Source organism: Melanerpes formicivorus, unplaced genomic scaffold (assembly GCF_026170545.1).
Source record: "Melanerpes formicivorus ecotype bairdi unplaced genomic scaffold, bMelFor1.0.p_v2 SCAF_2, whole genome shotgun sequence".
In the NCBI taxonomy this organism is placed as follows: domain Eukaryota; kingdom Metazoa; phylum Chordata; class Aves; order Piciformes; family Picidae; genus Melanerpes; species Melanerpes formicivorus.
Window position 1 is genome coordinate 59,650,777 of NW_027142354.1, and position 21,939 is coordinate 59,672,715.

Below are 21,939 nucleotides of genomic sequence, written 5' to 3' on the forward strand. Positions count from 1 at the left end.
TTATTATTTGCTCCACTTTCTTAACGACTCTCTGTTTGCTGCAGAATTTGGATAGACTCTAGCTCAGCCTCACAACCCTGAAGAACACCTTTCCAGCACAGCAACTTCTGGTTGTCATTAGCACCCCATGGCCATCGTCACACCTTGCCCAGGAGCCAGCCCAAAGACATTGAGCCTGTGCAGTCCGAGCAGAAAGTGTGTGACAGTGCCTGTACCTCCTCCTGCTTCTCCTCTTCCCCTTGGTTTTCCTCCTAAACAATGACCTTCTCCTCCCTCAGCCAGCCCATCTTTGGTATTGAGTGGGCCACTTTGTCCCCCTTTATTACAGTATCACAGTATCACTGTGTCAGCCTTCCTCACCTCCACCAAAACACCAAACCCTTTCCTGCTTGCTGAGAAAACTACAGGCACAACCCCATGTCAGCAACCACAGTGTGCAAGGTGAAAGACACATTCAGAAGACACTGTCTCCTTCCCAGTGGCCAGCATCACCCACTGTAGCTCTCCTCCTGTGGCTTCTTGGGTCCTGAACCCTCACAGTTTGTCTGGCAGAGCAAAGCCCCACCGGAGGTTGAAGCCACTGCACTAGATCAACGAGCTGATAGTGACAATCTGTCAGAAGACAGAGGAAATGGTCAATGCTGTGCCCAGTCTTGAGGCTGGCTGGCCATCCCTAAGTAGGTCACACCACATGGAGGCAAAAATCACTGTTGTCTGACCCTGAGCTGAGCTGGCCAAAAAGTGCCTCCTTGGGGATGGGTGCTGACCGTGCTCTGCTCCTCCTACACACTGCACAGTTGAACTCAATGATCTTACAGGACTTTTCCAGCCTGAGTGGTTCTATGATTCTGTGAAAGTTAGCCCACAGAATCTCAGAATCCCAAGTGTACAGCAAGGCACTGCTTCTAACCCAGAATCCCAGGATCCCACCTCTGCAGAGAAGGAGACTCCACAACCTCTCTGGGCTGCCTGCTCCAGGGCTCAGCACCCTCACACCCAACAAGTTTCTCCTCCTGTTCAGATGGAACCTCCTGGGGTCCAGTTTGTGCCCACTGCCCCTTGTCCTGTCCCTGGGCACCACTGAGCAGAGTCTGGCCCCAGCCTCTTGCTCCCCACAGCTCCTTTAGCTCTTGCTGAGCACTACTCAGATCCCCTCAGGGGCTGCTCTTCTCCAGGCTCTCAGCACCAGGGCTCTCAGCCTTTGCTCCTCACAGAGCTACTCCAGGCTCTCAGCATCTTCGTAGCCTCTACTGTACTCTCTCCAGTAGTTCCCTCTCTCTCTTGAACTTGGGCTCCCAGAACTGGACACAGTTCTCCAGATGTGGGTAGAGGGGGAGAAGGACGTTCCTTGACCTGCTGGTCACACTCTCCTGAATGCACTCCAGGACGCTACTGGCCTTCTTGGCCATGAGGGCACATTCCTGGCTCATGGGGATCACCTGGCAGGGTATAACCACGGGAAGGGTGAATTCCCAGTGTTAATTGCCAGGGTGATTCCATGCTGACAGAAACACCATCCTCAAATTCTGTGTTTCACTGCACACACTTGCCCAGGTCCCCAGGAGCCGTTAGGCAGCCTCAGCCTGCCTGTAACCTCCCTCTCTACAAACTGTTTACAGACATCCTGAGGTGCCCCAGGTGTGGATGCGGTTAGCAGCTCTGTGACTGTTTCCCTCACCCTCCTCTCCGCATCACCCTGTCACAGACTGTACACAGCATCAGATAAGGATGGCCCTGCACTCCCAGCCAGCTCAGCTGCTGCACACTCCACTCACGCATGCACTGGAGGATGCGCTGCAGCTACCATCCTTGCAGCAAACCACACACCATCTGCTGCAATCAAGTATCTGCTTTATCTCTTTTTTTCCTTTTTCTGGAGTAAATTACGCTGAATTCCTCCCCCCCCCCCCCCTTTTTTTTTTCAAAGCTAATACACAAATGACAGGATGTTGTTGAAGGAAAATATGAGCTTTCATAAGCTATTATTATTAGCACATGCGCACCTCTGGGCTGCTTTGATCTCACTGTAGGTTCATGTTTATTCCTCCTGACTCTGTACCAGCTGAACTCAAACCTGATGTCTGCTCTGACAGATATCACCAACAATTAAAAGTTGGATTTGTTAGCCACACCATCAGGGAGCCAGAGCTGCAGGGCTAATGGCAAGGGTGACATTCAGCTGAACACACTCTGTACAGTTTTCCCTAAGTCTCCAGGCTGTGCCGAGGTGTTTGCTGCAGGACGGAAGGGTGGTGATGTGTACTGTGCCAGAGCTCTTTGATATGTCACATGTAAGCTAGAGCACATTCAGGTTTTGTTTGCAGCACAACTCTGCTTCTTCCGTTGTTTTCTGAGCAGACAAAAAACACCCCAACTTTTAGAAAAGACATTACAGCCTGCCTTAAAGATGGTGTGAAGGCTTCACAGCCATCTCAGGGCTTTTCAGCAGCCACAGTAAGTTCAGATATATTCAGAGATTCATAGAATGGTTTGGGATGGAAGGAACCTTAAAGATCATCCAGTTCCAACCCCCTGCCATGGGGAGGGACACCTCCTCCAGCCCAGATTGCTCAAGGCCTCATCGAACCTGGCCCTGAACACCTCCAGGAAGGGGGCATCCACAGCATCCCAGGGAAGCCTATTCCAGAGTCTCCCTGCTCTCAGTGTCAGGAATATATGACATATAGAATAGAATAGAATAGACCAGACCAGACCAGACCAGACCAGACCAGACCAGACCAGGTTGGAAGAGACCTTCAAGATCATCGTGTCCAACCTATCATCCAACATCACCTAATCAACTAACCCATGGCACCAAGCACCCTATTAAGTCTCCTCGTGAACAACTCCAGTGATGGTGACTCCACCACCTCCCTGGGCAGCCCATCCCAATAGCCAATCTCTCTCTCTGTGAAGAATTTCTTCCTCACCTCCAGCCTAAACCTCCCCTGGCACAGCTTGGGACTGTGTCCTCTTGCTCTGGTGCTGGGTGCCTGGGAGAAGAGACCAACCCCCCCTGGCTACAACCTCCCTTCAGGGAGTTGTAGAGAGCAATAAGGTCTCCCCTGAGCCTCCTCTTCTCCAGGCTAAGCAACCCCAGCTCCCTCAGCCTCTCCTCACAGGGCTGTGTTCCAAGCCCCTCACCAACTTTGTTGCCCTTCTCTGGACTCGCTCCAGCAAGTCACCCTCCTTCCTAAACTGAGGGGCCCAGAACTGGACACAGAACTCAAGGTGTGGGGGTTAGCACTTGTGCTGGCAGCACAGCCAGTCCTGCTGTAGAAAAGTACTTCCCAGGGTATTTCTTTGTCATCAGGGCGATGGTTTGCTGAGCTCAAATCAGTTACACATCCGGGACCTCACCGAAGGCAGGGGAGCTGTACAGGCAATACCCAGGGCATGACTTGATGGTGATGCACATAAAGAAAAACCTCTCTTGGCTCTGGACTGCTGGACTGAACGTGTGAAGACAGCAATTAGAAACAAGCAACTGGCTTCTCAGTGAGCAAATAGGACTCAGTTATGAGTTAAGTCCTAGAGACTCCAGTACCTGGCAGGGTTCATTTGTGCTTAGTGCTGCGCAGGCTCAGAGGATCAGAGCCCTTCAACTGCAAAGCCAGCTGAGAACAACCCCTTTAACCAAGGTAAAGGGAGAGAATGAGTCAAAGGGAATAAGCCAACAGTAATGGGACAGGTGATTCTACCAGGTGGCTTCATGCACAACAATTTTAGAGCCCAGCCATGCTCTAACATATCAACAGGCCACCAAGGGCAGCATGGAGGCAGGAAGTGCTGCAGTGGTGGGAGACTCACATCTGGAGGGGGCACTTGTCTCTCCCTGTGTCTGCTGCTGCTGCTACAGCTTGTGTGCCCCAGCTCACAGAACCATAGAATCACGGAATGGTTTGGGTTGAAGAGACCCTGAAAGCTCATCTAACCCAAACGCCAGCACCCAGCAGGGACAGCTGCACCTAGAGGAGGTTGCTCAGAACCCCAGACAACTTGGCCTGGAGCAGTTCCAGGGATGGGGCATCTCCCACCTCTCTGGGCAACCTGGGCCAGGGTCTCATCACCCTCACTAGAAAAAAACCCAACAATCTACTTACATAAAGTCTAAATCTCCATCATTTAGCTTCACTCCATCACCTCCTGTCCTGTCCCAACAGGCCCTGCTAAGAAGTCTGTCCCTGGCTTTCTGCTCAGCCCTTGAAGCACTGAAATGTCACCAGAAGGTCTCCTGGAACCTTCTCCTCTGCAAGGCTACTCAACCCCAACTCTCTCAGCCTGGCCTCACAGCAGAGGGCTTCCACCCTCCCAGCACTGCTGTGGCCTCCTCTGGCCCAGCTCCAACAGGGGAGCTCCCCCCACTTTTATCACCATGAAAGTCACCAGGTTTGAAGGTGACAGACAGGGTGGCAGGTGGCTTCCAGCGATGGCGCAGATCCTCTGCAAATCCAGATGCTCTGTACATGGAAGGGTGATGGGAGGCAGTGTGACAGGAGCACTGGGAGGGTGCAGAGCTATGGGAAAAATACATCAGGGAAAAAAGTACATAGGGGAAAAAAGGGATTTTGGATGAATGGATCTGTGACTATTCTGAACTCCTGAGAGATGTTACCTATTCAGTGGTGGAAAGCAACATCAGCCCAGCATGGGCAGCCTTTGAAAAATGCCAAAGACAAGACTTTTGCAGGAGTCTGGAAATTCCCCATGTGCCCTAACGACTGTGGAAAGGGAACTGGGAATGGCAGCAATCACAGGAGACAGCAGCTGGCAGCGCTGCTGAGTGATATTTCCATCAATGTCCTGCCAACAACGCCATTACTGGATTATCAGGGTGGATTAAGCCTTTAGCCAATTACCCCGACTGGCAAATTGTGGACTGTCTAGACTCCTGCATGTTCAACAACATGCATGAAGCTTCTCTTTATCGCTGCAGCATCACACCATGCTCTTGTGGGATCTAATCCTGCCCTTCCCCGGGAGGTTGAGGTGAGCTGTGCCTGCAGCTCTGGGCTGCCTTAGCGTGGCCCTGCACACAGACAGATTTATTTCAGATGGGATTCTCATAAATTCAGAACGACTTCCAAATTTCTTGACTAGGAGATCAAAGAGGCAAACATTTGCTTCATGCCATCTGTGGAGCTGCTCGACAGGGCAACGCAGTCTGGGGAGGGGAGAGGAGAAGGAAAAAAGAAAGTCTTGGAGATTATGCCCTCAAAAACAAGCTCAAATGCCACCCTCACATTAAAAAGCACTGGTTGGCAGTAACAATTAATTTCTTAACTGAAACCCGCCCAACTGTGTCCAAGTGTTTTAATTTGCCTATTGCTACAATATGCAAGGGAGCTGGCAGTAATGGATTTGCAATTAAAACTAAAACTGGCAAAGAAATCGCAAAGCTGGCAAAAGAGCTAATCTGCAAGCCATGATCACAAGATTACAAAGTGTTTATGCACATGCTAATTACCCGAGCACATCGCTGGGAATGACTCGCAGGAGAGAACGCTGCCTCTGCCTGAGCTAAAGCCCTCGATCCACATGGCCAGCCCAGCCAGCACCCTACCTGCTTCCCACAGCTGGGGAATGCAGGGGGAAGAGTAGTGGTCCCTGCGTGGAAGCAGGGAGAGAGACAAGGGACAAGCAGGCTGAGTCCCCCCAGTGCCATCCCATGTGGCACTTAGGACAGGGTGGCGACTGCTCCTCCAGCAGCTCAACACCAGTGGTCAGCAGGTGCCATGGCCTCCACAGCAGTATGGACCCACCAATGTGAAAGGAGAATCACCCCAAATAAACTAGCACCCAGCTATTCACCCTATTTGCTTTCATCCTGCTGCTTCTTGGCTCTAAAAATAATTCTCCCAGCAGACGGAGTCCCTGGAGATTGGTGGGATGCACATGGCCCCAAGCTGCAACCACCAAGGACAAGCGTGCTGCCACAAGCACAAACCTTACAAATTACCTGCAAAGGACGGGATGGCAGGGGAAAAGGGCTTACAAATGATCAAACACCTGTGCAAATAGCTCATAGCAGAAAGCAACAGTGGTCATGGGCACCATGAAGGGCAATTTTGAACCACACGAGAGAATTTCAAGGAGAAAACAGAGTGAAAGAGTTGTCCCAGAATAGAAGGCTGCTGGGAAAACTGAAATTCTTTAATATATAGGATTAAGGATTGCCAGTATCCTCAGGGAGGAAATGCAAATGGGGTTCAGACCATTTTTTCCATAAAAATTAGGAAGGAGAAAGAAGAGACTTTGAAGTTCAACATGTTAGTAAATGAAAGCACCAGCAAAGGAGACACAAAGAGAAAGCAAGCCCTGGACGCCTAGAATTATGTCTTAAACACTCAGTACTGAAAGACAGAACCTGAGGTGATGAGGAGACTTCCCTTCATGCCACGCACAGATCCCAGAAAATCTCTAGCTTAGAAACTGCCTGAGAAAACAGCATTGCATAACAAGGGCAGGATGGAGTGCAGCCTTCAAATGGGATTCTTCAGCCTCCTCCAGCCAGCCCAGGATGACGAGGCTACAAGCGGAACGTCAGTGAGGACCTGGTGCAGATGCCAAGCTGCTCGCAAATTCATAGAGCAGAGAAAGAACTTCTGGATGGTGCTCTGAGCTGTATGAAATGGTGGTTGGAGTTGGTGTGGCAGGAGGTGACAGCTAATGAACACCTATGGAGATAGAAATCCAACAGGCACCCCCGGAGATTTGCAGGCTTGGCTGCACTGACAGAGGTTGATCATTCCCAACACCCTCAGGAAAGCCAGATGGTTAGTCCAGGCTGCATAGAGGTGGTGAAGGACCAGAAGGACCTTGTAAGGATGCACAGCAATAGTCAGTGCTGTGTCGGGCAGGGGGCTGGATGGTCTTTGAGGTGACTTCCCAGGGATAGCAATGGCCTTCCTCAGTTCTGGCAATTTGTGTTTGGCTGATGGTCATTCCATCACGTACCTGAGTAAGGCAATTACAGAGTGAGTTCAACCCATCGCTGCCGGTGCCCGTGCAACACCATAGGTCAGGAAATGGCACCCCACCATCCTTGATGCAGATAAGCACCATGGAGTTAATTACCACTACAAAAGGGTGGTTGAAGCGAGAAGTGCTTCAAAACTTGGCTTAGAAATTAATTTATCCATCCCTGCCTGTCAAGCAGTTAATGACATGTCCAGCTGTTGGAGTAACTGAATAAAATCCAGGAGCCCACGGGGCAGAGGAGATGATACAGCATGATAAAGATGAGAGAACAGAATGTTGGGTCCTTCAGACTACAAATGCTAAGCCTCTACAGCAGTTGCTTGCTCCAAGTGAGATGTGTGGACTTAAGAGTGTAAGGAACTGAACACAGCCACAAAGTTGTTGTTTGGTTTGGTTTTGGTTTTTTGCATGCACTTGAGAGATTTTTCCCCTTATGTTCAGAGATTGAGTTATCTTCTCCGTACTTGCTAGCCAACACCTAAACCAGGCTCTGGCTGGGGTCTGCCATTCTGCCTCTTGCAAGGAAAGCCCCAACTGTTGCCTACTTCAAGACTTCTACAAACCAGTTTAATAAAAGCTGACTGCATCTGCTTCCATGTTATTAGTTCTGCCCCAAAACTCTGTTCCTGGCAACACAATGTTCCACACTAATGAGCCAAATCTTCCCCTCCCATGGCAGAACTCCTAAACCTCCACACCATTCAGTTCACAAAGTTACCACCCTGTTTTTCCCTCGGGGGAGGGAAGGATTGCAGCTGCAGAGGGGGTTCTTCAAATAATATGAAGGCCAAAGATCTGTGGGAAAATCTGTTCTCAGACAAATAGCACTTGGGGGCATCTGCAGAGAGAACCAGCCCCTCTTTACTTCTGTCTGGGTCCCACGTCCTTCTGGCAGCAGAGTTTTTATGAACCAGGCTGCCATTAATCCCCTGCCAGCTCCTACACCCTGCCATCCTCTGTGGGCAGACAGCACGGAGTGGGAGATGCTGCTGCAGGGAAGTGGTGTTCCCTTCAGCCGGGTTCTGCGGCTTCATGAGGAGAGCTTCTACCCGGGGCAGTTATTTCTCACCCCCTCCTGCTGCAAGGAGGCATTTGGTGTGTACTGGCACAACTTTGCTCAGCTCCTCCAGACTTTTTCACCCATTCTTGCCACTTTTCTCCCTCCAGCACTGAGCATGAGATAAAGAGTGGCTGGAGGTTATCATACTGCAGTGCTGCTGCTCAGATTAAAGAGCAATCAGACAACCCCCCAGTACCTGACTGAGACTCACTGCTAGACCTTGAGAGAGAAATGGCAAAGTCTGGGAGCTGAGGACCTGCTGCCCTGGCAAACACCCCAGGGCATCCCAGATGACCTGGGAGACTGCGCCTTGTCCCTGGGATGTAAGGATGCCTGGGGTGCAGAGACATCAAGGATCCAGAGATAATCAGGGTGCAGAGATGCCTGGGGTGCTGAGATGCCCAGGATGCAGAAATGCTTAGAGTGCAGAGATCCCCAAGATGCAGAGATGCCTGGGGTGCAAGGCAGAGCCCAAGCCACCAAAAAAAATGGTATGGTTTTGGCCTCCATGCACTCACACCCTGAGCCTCCAGTAAGGAAAACTGAGGCTTAGAATTTGACATGGGCACAGCTGATAGTTTTAATATTTTATAGATAGCTGAGCTATCAAAATGGTTGTCCCTACCTCACTGTGCTGAGTTTCCTCATGTTTCTAGAAACTGGTCTGAACTCATCTGCCTGCCTCCTCTAGCGCTTTCTGTTCCAAACCTTTCTGCACCCCATGTGACAGCAGCATCTCCCTGGAAAGGATTTCACTGGCTTCTGACTTCGCCTGAAGCCATTAACAGACAAACTGGCAACTAACTGCTGTTAACAGGTTATTTCCTAGAGATTTTTGTTTAAGGAAAGAAGGTTCCAAGATAAATAGACTCATTCTTCATGACATGGAATGTGAATTATGCATCCAGCTTTGCTGCATGTGTCCAAAAAGGATTCCATGGGATCCTGGGAGTTGTTGTCATCAGCATATTCCAAGTAGGTACATAAGAAATGACATTTTGTTTAATAGCCTCACACAGGAGTTGTGAGGAGTGTGCTGGACCATCCCTCCAGGGATGGGGACTCCACCACCTTTTTGTTCAGTGTCTAGCAGCAAATGGTCTAACAAGCAGCACAACTGAATGTTTTTTTGGCCAGTCCTCTGATAGCTTCTGCAATGTCCCCTCCTGCAGCAGCCTGTCCTACATGGTATGCATGGACACAGCCTCCCCTGCAGTGCCCTCCAAAGGGTGCTGAGACATGAAAAGATAAAGCTCCACAATGCTCCTGGGGAAAACTGAGTGACAGAAAAACAAGTTCCTGGGGGACTGGGAGCAGAAGCTGGGATAAAACCACACTTCCTCCACCACAGCCCTGCATGGCAGTTACAAGACTATCCAGTTCCTCTGCTATAAAAGTTGGTAACATGCCTCACGTCTCACCTGATTTTGAGAACATCCTGTGTTAACACACAAACAACTGGTGCTGCTAAAATATGGTTCTTCGGCTATTTGCACACGTCTGACACAGCACCTGGTGCTCTCCAGTAAGGGGATCACTCAGCTCACAAGGGCTCCCACCCACGGCACAGAGAAAATGCACCCTCCTGGGAGCCAGCCATTCACAGCACTGTTTGGAGGAGAGCATCTGAATGAAGTGATGCTTTTGAATACAGGAGCTGATCTTTCAGGGAGCCCAAGCCTGGAGTGTTCAAAGGCAGGCTGGCCATGGGGCATTGAGCAAGTCTAGTAGGAGGTGTCCCTGTGCACGGCAGGGTGGTTGGAACTGGATGATCTTTAAGGTCCCTTCCAACCCAACCCATTCTATGACTCACTGCTGCCTGCCTCTCTCTTCCATATGCTTTTATACACAGGTCCACTGGATCAGCACAAGCAGTGCACTACCATTTACCAACATTTCACACCACGTCTAAATACATGCAGGTAGTGATAAGCTATTTCCACTGAATGCTAACAACCAAGCAACTGGCACTGATGATGGATCAGGTCATTTCCTGTCCTCAAGAAATGAAATCTCTCCAATCTCTCTTGTGCTCAAGTGCTGTCAGAAGTCCCAGCAGCACACATTCAGTATTTTTGCCTAAATTCTGCTCCTAGAAGGAAAAGCAGAGCTCACTGGCAGAGCGGAAAATGTGTATTGCCAGCTACAACCCTGCTTTCAGATCCACAATAACAAAAAGGTGCTGGAGCCACCGTCCCTGGAGCCATCCACACAAGAGTTTAGGTACACTGTTAACTTCGCACCCGAAGTGTCCAGGAGCTTTCTGGCTTTTTCTACACACCTGGCATCTGTTGGGTTACACAGAGCATGCTGCCAACAGGAGCCAGTATTTCTTTACACTCAGGTGGAAATGCACCCTTAACCTACTGCTGCCTGTGTGTAGAAATGAATGCACTTCCTCTAGGACATCCAGATAAATCTGTTGCTTTTTCAAGGTGTTCCCACGTTCCCCTGTCCAGCTGTTTTAGGGAACTAAAAGAGTAACAGCAAACAGATTTCTGTGATGTTATTTGTAAGATTTGATTCTTCAGAGTAGTCAAGGATTCAACAGATTGATCCAAAAACCTGACAGCCAGCTTCCACCAGAAAGGGACTCCAGAGCTGGACAAGGGAGAGAAGCTGCTCTTTAAGCTAAAGCAAGGCAGAGAACAACTGTACAGAATGAATCCCTCTGAGCTGTTTTGCTTGAAGAGTTTGTGTCCTGTCCCATTGCAACCACAGCTACATCTGATTTGTATAAAACTTCAGACTTAATGATTTTCTTGCCAGCTATTTAAGAAGCAATGTCATTTTCTTCAACACCCTATTATCTCATTCACCATCTCCCAAGATTTTGCTCCAATCCCAAAAGAAAACTTATTTTGAGGAAACAGACTGTTTCCAAGTGGCTTTAGAGGGGGCATGCACTTCAAACCCTGGGCAGGCTTAAACCACAACCTTCAGATACCCTTATGTCAGAGGGTGCACGTCTCTATCATCCTCAGCTCTGCTTGGAAGAGAAAAATGCAAACATGAGAGCAGCCCTGCAGATTCAAGAGCTATCCCTATAGTAATGATTTCAAACAAGTAACAAGCTACAACCAAACACACCAGGAATAAAATCAGATCTGATGAGCTCTTCAAAAAGATCCCAAGCGCTATCAGTTGGCAGGACTGTGTTGTCTGTCCCAGAGCTATCCAGGGCTTTGCTGCAAACCCACCAAAGGCAGGAGGCTGCATCCTTTCATATCTCAAAACAAAATCCAAGTTCTGAGGATGAGGACATTTTTTTTTTTGTTTTGGATACATTACTGTATAATTACTGCAGATTTTATTTACTTTCTTTGGAATACTACAGCAGATACAGAGGCTGTGTAGATGTGGTAGCTCCTCGTGCTATCATCTAACGCGCTGGGTTTGTATCTGACAGTTACCCCTCCAAAACATCAGGGAGGTATATGTGTGTTGAGGGCAAAGAAAGTACTTCCATTGCTAGGAGATAGGGAAACACAACTGCACTGTCAACTGCTGTGCAACTGACACCCAGCAGAGAGTCCTTTGCAAAATAAATAACACAAATTCATTTACCCCAAACCAGGGTTAAGGGAAAATAAGAAAGGAACACCACTGAGCAAGGGGTGGGAGCAGAATGTAGAAAATTCCACGAAGCACAAATGTTGCTAAGAATATTCAAAAGTCAAAGCTTTCTGTGGGTGTGCAGGCATAGAGATGTCAACACAAGCATTTCATGATCACCCAAATTGCTACTAGCCTGCATCCTCTCTCAATGGCTATTTTTAGGACCCAGCCTTTCATGTGGTATAATGATGTGGATTTTACAAGAGCATTTATAATGTGTTTCATATGGTGCTCAGTCCTGGAGAAATTGCTTTGTATCAGAGAAAGTTAAACAAGAAGGTTGGGGTGGGTTAGGTTGGGGTTTGTTTTTATTATTGTTGGTTTATTCCTCATTTTATATTATTGCTTCTGGTTTGGATTTAGAGTTCAGATGGGTATTTTAGTCCCAAAGGAACACTCAGGACAGCAGGATGTGATCCCACAAGACATCACCTGGCTTTCTGAATCCATGTGTCCCTTTGGAGGGTCGGATCAAAGCTGGCACCGGCACAGTCTGTGAGCGATTGCAGGAAGCCGAAGCGCAAAGGCCATATTCTGGCTGGTGTCGGGGGCTGTGCCCTGTCTCTCACGTCAGAATCAGCCTTTCCTCTCTCGGGGCACCAACTCCTCAGCCTCTCCACACTATGGACAAGTTTTCATGGAGTAGATCTAACAATGGCTTATTTCCAACACTTGAAAGCAATCTCCACAGGGCCATCTCCTCAGCCTCAGGAGCCTCACATTTCTGATCCTTTGTGAGCATTTTGCTGGGAAGACCTCCCCAGTGCTTCTTCCATGAGTGTTTGAAATTGCACCCCCTCTGCGCTGAGTCACTTTGTGATCTCGGGCTTTCACAGACCAGATGATCCCTAAGGCACCTTCCAACCCAAACCATTCCTTGATTCTATGATTTAGCTTTTGTGCAAATCCCATCAGAGGAGAGCCTCTGCTTACCCTCGTGTGTGCTATTCCCCAGAGCAAACCACACCAGCAAACAAATGCAACATGCAGCGCTCGAGCTGAATCACTTTTAAAAAACTGGGGTTTCTTTTGGGTCAGTGCATGATTAGCACAGAGCTCTTGAAGGCAGAGGTGTTCCAGATTCTCCATGAACAAAGGAGACACCGTTGAGACATTTTCGCCTATCATTTAATCAGATGTAAAGTTGTTATAACCCAAGGGGAAAAGTGCTCCAGATTCTAGGATCCAGCTTCACTTTGGTTTCAAAAACTCACCACAGCATTGTTGAGTTTATTGTTTTGTTTAACAAAATGCTGATTCTGGGACCCCATGCAACACAATGAACTTGATTCTCCTCCTTGCAATTGTGCTGTGTTTGGCACAGAAGCAGCAGATGAGAGAGGAACGGTGGTTTAAAACCACTTTGGTGACCTCTTGACCAACGCTTCCAGCCAGTGGGATGCTTCTGCACACTGCTCATCCCGCCAGGCTCTGCTAACCCTCCCTATCCTCAGTACTGACCAAACATCTCGCTTTCTCCGTGAAACCACCTCACAGAGGCTGCGGTAGTGGAATAGTCCTTCATGACTTTGGGAAGGGTCATAAATTCTAAAGACCCAAAGGTAAAACTCTAGAGGAAATGCCATAGGACAGAACAGTGACAGCTTGCTCTGTAAGGGGGTGAAGGCAAGAGCTCTTTGTCCGAGATCACTAAGAGGTGACCAAGAAACAGATCCTGCTGTGATCAAGGCTCAGAGGCACACATGTTGCAATCACTTCCTTTAAGAACTGAGGTAGGTAGGTTTGTGAGCCAGCAGCATGTGCTGAACTGGCAGTCCCAAGGTGAGAACGAAGATCTCAGCCAACAGTTGCAGAGGGCTTGGTACAGACTTTGCAGGTTCCCAGGACATCTCATCACTCACACCAAGGTACTCGCCCTGCCTGAGGGCTGGAGGAAGCCATGCCCTCCTGGACAGACCGCTTGACAAGCCAGCAGAGGCAACTGGTGTTCAGTCTTTACTGATTCAGCTGAATTAAAACTGGAAAGTAGGAAATGACCATCTCTGTATCCTGTTAGCAACCCTCTGAGTCATGGGTCCAGCTCCCCAACCTTTGCTTCATCCCTCAGACACACAGACTGATGAGCATGTATCACATCAAAGACTGCCTTTTAAGGGGAGGTCTGGAGGAACAGCCCATGAGAGAGCCTGTGGAGGGGACTCACAAGTCCCATCTTGGCACCAACCTGGGATGTAGCCAGGCTCTGAAGTTCTCCCTGCCACAGTGGCTCTGCAAAGAGTTCAGGAAGCAACTTGTGCCTCCTCTCCAAATTCTGTGCCCTCCACCCACCCCTGGTAAATGATGAGGTAAGAGCCCATCGGCCCGGAGAGATGCTGACATCAGCCATCTCCTGGCACTACGAGCAGTGAGCTGAAGCAGCAGAGGCACGAGAAACCAAGGAAATGAGCAGTAAATGACCTTATGTGATAGCTGTGGACAGCCCAACATCTCAGAGGGGTGAGAGAGACAATGCCACGGTGTCCTCTCCAAGAGGACAGTGCTGTAGATCTCTGGCAACATTCTCAAATCAATGCAACAGATGGTAAAAGACAATCCTTGAGGATTTCAGGAGGGATCTGCGACTTGCACATGGGGCAGGAGATTTTAGTGACTGAACTGCTTTTATCACACATGCCTGACCAAAACCCACCCTGCCCAGCACAGCCTCCTTGTGAGCACCTGTGATGTTCACAGGTCCTTCCTTCACCTTCTCTGTGGGGAATTAGTGAGGGGGCTGTACAAAATGAAGACTAAATTTGATGTTGCTGAATGGCCAAAGGGCAGCCAAAGAAGTGTGGGTCTGAAACAAATGACCAGCTGTAGACATTTCCTCAAGACTGTTGATATTTCTCAGCATCTGATGGTGCTCTACCAATAACCATCATGTCCTGCACACCCAGACACACAGTCCGGAGCAGGCTGCAATCTTAGGTGTGCAGTGCACACCACCCATGTCCTGAAACCCTGCTTCCCCTGCAGATCATGCTAGAGATGAGAGAGGGGTTCAGCCTGTGATAGGATCTGGCCCTTCACAGATGATCCATGAGAGCAGCCAACAGCCATCCCTGCATCTCAGCAATGTCTGCTTAGTCACAGGCACACACACGGCACTCAAACAGCAAATACCAGCACACCCAATCATATGCACTACTCAGTATCCACTCAGATGCAGGAATTCAATGGTGAATGGAGAGTTACTACAGGGGAGGGACTGCAGCTGCAAGAGGACACATATCCTGCTGGTGAGCAGCAAGAGCACGTTGCAGAACTCCTCATCACCCTCCCACCACTGCCTGCTTCTCTGCATTAAAGCTTTGGATCCCAGACCAGCTCTGTTCTTTCATCTCTGACTTGTTGGGTGCTGCTAGACCCAAATAATTTTGCTCTCCACAGTTAAAATCTTAAAACTATCAATCATTAATATAGATGAGCTCTGGGAGCTTGAGTTGATGTTAGGCTTTTGATTTCCTCTTCAAATTCTCAACTGTCTGAGCTAAAAATATTTCACAAGCAGCACCAGTTGGCAGCCTGCAAGAACTGCTGCCCTCACCGTACAGGAACTCAGCAACTCCCCCCCCAGCATCCCATGCCTGGGAAGCCAGTCCCAGGGTAGCCTGAGAAAGAATCCCAGTGGGAGAGGAGATATTGTTTGGCTGTCTGAATCACGTGCAGGCTCATTCACATCCACAGATTTACATAAAACTTGCTTTTGTTTCCCTGTGACATTTTTTCCCCCCCTCTTTTTGTTTTTTTTCATTCCCAACAGTTTTCAAACCCAGGCTCTCCTAGGACCACACACAGGCAGTGCTGTATCATGTCACTCCTGCTTAGGTAGAACGCTCTAATTTATTTCAAAGGGAGGTTCTGCTTCAAAACTGAGGGTGTGATATGAACTCACAAATTAACACAAGAATTTTCCTTGGGGGGGGAACCAAGCCTGAATGAGACATGCAAGAAATTACCTTGGAAACCCTGTGCCTGGGTACATCCACCTAGCTAATATTATGCTTTAAAATGTCTATATCTATCTACATATATATAAAAAAAATTGTTTTCATCATTATCCTGTTTCAAGCTAGGTGGAAGAGCTGGAAGAAGCATATTTGCTCTGCTCAGGAGGGAACAAATTGCTCATCTCTCTGTCTGACAGGATGTCCATCAGCAGCCACCACGTTCCTCATGCTTTCTGCCAGGAAGATAAGAATTTACGGGGACAGACTAACATGCTGGCAAGTCCCAGAGCTGCCAGGGGGCCTGACAGGGATGCTGCCCTCACACTGCTGGGAACACACGGAGCTACTATTTGCTTGCAGCTGCCCTCCTTCCATGCACAGCATCTGGAGAGGGATGAAACAGCCCAAGTCCCCATCACAAGGTGACTCCGAGGATTAGAACAGGATTAGGACATGACACAGGAAAAAGCAAAAGCTATTGTCCTGACAGTGTGAGCTAGGACAGAAAGACCTCTCCACTGAAACAGCCAAGCTGCAGATTTCCTTCCACCAATTGCTGCAGGGTCACCAGCCTCTCCCTGCAAAAGGATAGAGCAGCCTGGAGGGAAGAGGGCTACAGCAGCAGAAGCCAGGTCCCAGGGCTTCTTGAGTGCTTCTGCTGCTGCCTGAGCTTGTGTCTGGTGCAGGGCAGCAGGAGGCTTAGCTCCACGCTTTCTGACCATGTTAGACATCTGGGACCTGTGGCCCCAGAACAGCAGTAACTGTGCTTTCATCATGCCCTGCCCAAGGGGGCATTTCAAATCTAACCACCAGGAACCAAGCTCAAGGAGCCAAGTGGACCACGGGGACCAGGCTCTGGACACGTGCACTATTTCCCAGGCCTGAGCTTGGGAGTGCAGCATCACCCTTCTGCTCCTACCTGAGCTCCAGTTAGGCAACAATTAAGAAAATGAGGCAGTGTCTGTTTTCCAGAGCCCCAGAGCCCCTGGGAGCTCTGTTTCTGACAGGGACAGATGGTTGATCTGTGTTACAGGACATCTGAATTCTGCCTGCACACCTCACACACCACAGAGGTGCAGAGGAGGTACAAGGAGCTCTCCCAGGAGCTCTTCCATCAACTGGAGTAGGAAGGCTTCTGCCCCACACACAGCACACCACAGCACAGCACACCACATTCCCCTCTTTTCCAAACCTATTTACAAAAGGAAGGTAAAGGAACTTCTTGAAGGCTCCTGCTACCACTTAACTGCCGCATGGTACAAGATATAACAACGTTCAGAAAACCCCCTCGGGTCTAAACTCAATTATACAGCTGTAGTAAGAAAAATATTTCAATCTGATCAAAGTGTTAACATGTTTGACCATGTCTGACCTCTCATCCTTGTAACCACCTGAAAGGCTGATGTTCTTACGAAGGATGTACCTTAATTTGATTTGAAGTCATTTGTACTATTTAAGAGAGGATATACTTTTACGATTTTCTGTTTCATTTAGAGAAAGTTTCTCAACTTGCTAATATGCTTTGAGAGTTTCCTGCAGATTTTTAACCTACAGATTCCCCTGAACTCTGCAAGAGTCAGGGGAGTCAAAGGGAAGTCATGAGACAGCACATGTGACACCTGGAAGTCGGGGTACTGCTGGAGGTTTCGGATGAATGCAGACTACCCTGGGATGCTCCGAAACACACTGGACCTTGAACACGGCCACCTCAGCCCAGCCAGCTGATGGGGGCTCACTGGACCCTCCCAAAACACCAGACACTTGGGTTCAGCTTGCTGCCTTCTTCCCAGCTCCAGGAGCAAATGAATGTCCAGTCCACACCTCAGTCCTGCTTTCCCTCTTCGATAGTTCCACTGACTACTCACTAAACTCAGCATCACTCCAACTGAACTTCTTCACTGAAGGGGTTCTCAAACCCTGGGAAAGGCTCCCAAGGGAGGTGGTTGTACCTCCATTCCCGGAGGTGTTTAAAAGACACAGAGATGTGGTGCTGAGGGACATGGTTTAGTGGCAGATTTGGCAGAGTTAGAGAATGGTTGGAGTCAATGATCTTAAGGGCATTGTCAGACCAAATTACTCTATGAATTACTCTAAACCAGTGTTTGCAGCAAAGGTGGCTCACCAAGTTCAACACCCAGGATCTGCTTGCTGTGGGAAGGCTATTGCTACGTCCCACTGCTTGCTGGGGACATCATCTGGGCTTGGTATTGCTACTTATGTCAGGTACCTGGACACAGAATCACAGAATTGTTTCAGTTGGAAAAAGACCTCTAAGATCATTGAGTCCAACCACTGACCCAACACCCCCATGCCCACTAAACTGTGTGCCTAAGTGCTACGGCCACATGTCTCTGGAACACCTCTAGGGATGGAGACCACCACCTCCAACAGGTTAAGTTGCTCACTCCGGAGCAACACCAGAGCATGTACATAACACAGGTGGGTGTGTTTTGCTACAGAAAAGAGACCATTTGGGCTGGGGACATGTGGGCAGCTTAGCAGGATGCTGGGGGAGCAGAGAACAGTTAGCAGGCTCCAACCACCTCAAGGGAAACAAAACAATAGTGCTGCTGCTGAGCAAATCAGACAAAAAGGAAAGCAGCACGGCAGTAACGCTGGTAGCAGCACATCCACCTGGGCAGGTGCTCCGGACCGGCTCCAGCATCCCTTGCAGCACCCCAATGGGGCTAGGGGTGAGCCCATGGAAAGAAAACGTGGTTTTATGGGGTGTCACAGGGTGGGGGTTCCACCCACAGCCTTGGTGCTGCCCCTCCTTTGCCTCTCAGGGAGCTGCATGAGAGTTTTCAGGCAGGCAGATGTAAAGCCCTGACTGTTTGCCAAAATACTCCTGGGTTAATAATTTTACATTTTTAATTTTGTGAAGATTCTGCAGTTAATCCCAGCTGCAAACAACCATTCCAGGAAGCCTCATTAAGCAAAACACAATCATCACTATCAAGCGCACGCATGACGGCGATACGTAATCCCATTCACTCGCTCCAGCCCTCCTCCCTGACTCTGCCTCTGCTCAAGTGTTAATTAAACACACTTTTATGGCTGGTTAAGTATCTGCAATCTTCAGGCACAGATCTGACCTCCTCAATTATTGGAAGCAGCCACCAGATTATAGCCCACACTTCCCCTGACATACACAGCAGCAATAAATCTATATGGGAGCAATACATCATTTGCCACGATAAACTTTGCACAGTCAACAAAGACACGAGACAGAATTGCCCAGAAAGATACATCAGAACGAGCTGTTGTGCCAAATCAAGGCAGAAATCTTCCAGTTTTCTCTTAAGTAGCTGGGTTTTAGCTAAAAACATCAAACCAGCTTTTCAATTCACACAACACAAACCAGGCCTGTCAGCAGGACCTGAAAAGGCCTAAGAGAAGCTGGCCAAGGGGGCGAGTGCTCTCTGTGGCTCTCAAGGGGATGGGACTTTTCCTTCTCTGCTACTCAGCCTTCTCTTCTTTAAGTTCTGAACAGTCTGTGTACTCCAGTCTGTGGCTCCAAGAGCAGCCTCTTGGGTTTTTATCACATTATTGAAGGGAAAGGCAACCCACAAACCACGATCTACTTTTCTGCTTAATTGCTAATAAACAGGCTTTTGCACTTCATTGCCCATCTGGTAAGGTCTTGAGATTAAAAGAACTATCCCACTGCAGCAAGTGGTTGCTGGGCTGGTATAACTCTGGATTTACCCGGATTCTACACCAGGGAACAAAGTACCTGCACTCAGATTTGATAAGCTCAATATAGTAATTTAAAATTTATCCAGAAAAGGTTACTATTTTATGGGGATACCTGATACAGGGAGGAAGGGACATGAGGGAAGAAGCGAGAGATTGTTTGGATTATAATCACGTACATTGGCCCTGCCTTGCAAACACATCTTTTCTTGCTGAAGGAAGATTTAATTTAGGGACTGATCCTCAATATCTGCAAACCAATCTCAGCAAAATTACAACAATCTGAAGCCAGGAACTCAGCCCTCCAAGAAGGGTGGGCCGTGCTGGGGCACGACCAGGATCACGGAGGGACGCATCTCCTGCCATCCAAGCTGGCAAGGACAGCTGGGAGGACCAGGCAGTGATTCCAGTGAACAGTATTTCATCACAGTTTGAGTTTCATCCATCCATTTTTAATCACTCCAGTTTAACATCCTACCCCTCCAGTGAGCAAAGTGTTTGAATCAATAAGATCATATATTCTTTTAAACCTTCTCCCTTTACAGCTTAACAGCTGAAGGTGAAATAAAGTGAATGATGTTCTGTTCTCATTTACCAACTGCAAATGCAGAATAAGGCCCAAAAGGATGGCAGCAATGCCAGCTTCCCAGGAGCGACACAGGCAGTGACTATCTGCTGCGATACTGTGGCATTATTTTCCAAAGTTCTGATAACTCTGTTTTGTAGAGAAGCCTTTCATTTAATTATCCAGATAGAAAAACTTACATACAAGACATAGAATCACTGAAGCTGATTTGACCCCAGAGGGTAAAACTTTACAGGAAGAAGACAGGAATATTCAGCAGTATTAAGGCTTTTCCTAAAAAACCTCAACTGCTGTTTTTGAAGTATGAAATCCACCTTCTGGCCCACAGCACCTGGCTGGTTTACGAGCTGATACACCACACTGCGATTAAGCTGCAGGACAGATCCCTGAACACAAACACCAGAAGCTGCTTGCCTCCAAACCCTGTGGCTCAGTGAAAGGAAGGGATGTTCTTCCACTAGACATTAGGGTAAAGGAAAACCCAGATGATGGGCAGGTTGAAAAAGAAACTCCTCCAGCAAATTTGGAGTGAAGCAGGTGTTTGCTGCTGAGAATCTTTCCCCCTTCCCACTCCTTCTCCCTCTGGTTTGGACAGCACAGCACTGGGCCATCTTAGAAACCAGGATAAAAAGCACATGCAGGCTCTTGCAGATACCTGTGACACACTTCAGCAGTTAGAGAGACCATGGAACCTCCCCGTGAGGAGAGGCTGCACTCACCAGGGGTGACATAGATCCGTTCGGCAGGTAAGGGTCTGAGAGCATGAGGAAAGGGTAGCCAGAATACGCAGATCCTTTGTACATCCCTGGGTCCTGATGCTTAATACCTGTGAAAAGTTGATTTTTCCATCAAGATTCACCTTAGGACAGGCGATTCCTTTGCTCGCTGGGGGACCCTAGAGAAGTTACAGCACATTTTGGGACTTTGCACCCTACACTCCTTGGGGAGGGTGATGGGGGAGTACCAGGGTGCCCTAGGATGCTTGGTCCCCCATGCAGGGCACTGGGGTGGTTCGTTGCTGCCGGAACAGTTGTCCCCAGGTGGGCTCTGTCCGGCAAGCTGGCAGCCCTCATGGGTCATGGGGCAGTGGGTTAGGAACTGAGGGGCTGGATGGGGTGGCCAGGGGTGGTGACGGGTGGCATACAGACCCAGGGGTGACCATGACTAACCGTCATCCATGTGGTCCGGGAGCTTTTCCTGATAAACCCTCTGTGGATCCTGCACACGCCTGATGGCCTGCATTGGGGGGAGAGAGAAAAAGAGAGGGGCAGAGCGGTGGGTGACGGGGTGCAGGGCGCGGAGCCGGGGCGGGGGATGGCTGGCTCGTCCCGGACCCGGCTCACCTCGGGATCGGCGGCGGCCACCACAGCGGCGGCGGCGGTGGCCGGGCTACCGCTGCCTTCCGACTCGTTCACCAGCGAGGACTTGAGGTCGGCCAGGTCGCGTTCCGTGAAGGCATTCTCGGGGATCTTCTCCTCCTGCTCGCCCTCGTCCTTGAAAGCCAGCATCTCGTCGGTGGCCCCCAGGTCGTCCCCGCCGCCGCTGCCCAGCTGAGGCATCTTCCCCCCGCCCCGCGCAGCAACTTCCCCGGCGATTGCTGTTGTTCTGCGCCGCCCGGACCGAGACCTTCCCAATTATTCTGGTTTGGGTTGATGTTTGGTTTTTGTTGTTGTTTTGTTTTTTTCTTGGTTGTTTTGGTTGTTGTTTTCTTTTAACCTCCCTGATTTTTTTTCTCGCTTAAAAACAAAAAAGGCAAATTTTCTCTCTCCTTTTTTCTCTTTTCGAAGTTTTTTTTTCCTTTCCACTTTCGACTTTTAAACTTTTCCCAATTTCCCCCCCTCTTCAAACTCCTTTTTAAATGTTCAGATTAACTCGAATGACTTTTTCCTCCCTAAATCTCTTCCTTCCTTCCTTCCTCCTCCCCACCCCTCCTTCCCCGGCCGCTGGCGGGGGGCTCGGCAGGCTTGCGGGCGGGCAGGCGTTGCGGGATGCCGGGTAGCGACAAGCCACCCCCCCACTACCACCCCCCGCCCCGGTGCCGCTGC

General features: G+C 49.2%; 1 protein-coding gene across 6 annotated transcripts in view; it reads right to left on the bottom strand.

Annotated features, from left to right (window-relative positions):
* Positions 1–21,927, bottom strand: part of TCF7 (transcription factor 7) — a 73,096-nt gene extending 51,169 nt beyond the window's left edge. For all 6 annotated transcript variants that reach the window (XM_068163537.1, XM_068163546.1, XM_068163527.1 and 3 more), the window contains exons 1-3: positions 21,238–21,927; positions 21,064–21,130; positions 20,614–20,720 (exon numbers count right to left, since the gene is read on the bottom strand). In XM_068163537.1, coding sequence (XP_068019638.1) covers positions 20,614–20,720; positions 21,064–21,130; positions 21,238–21,453 — 390 coding nt within the window. In that variant the 5' untranslated portion in view covers positions 21,454–21,927. The remainder of the gene's footprint in view (positions 1–20,613; positions 20,721–21,063; positions 21,131–21,237) is intronic.
* Positions 21,928–21,939: the final 12 nt, after the last annotated feature.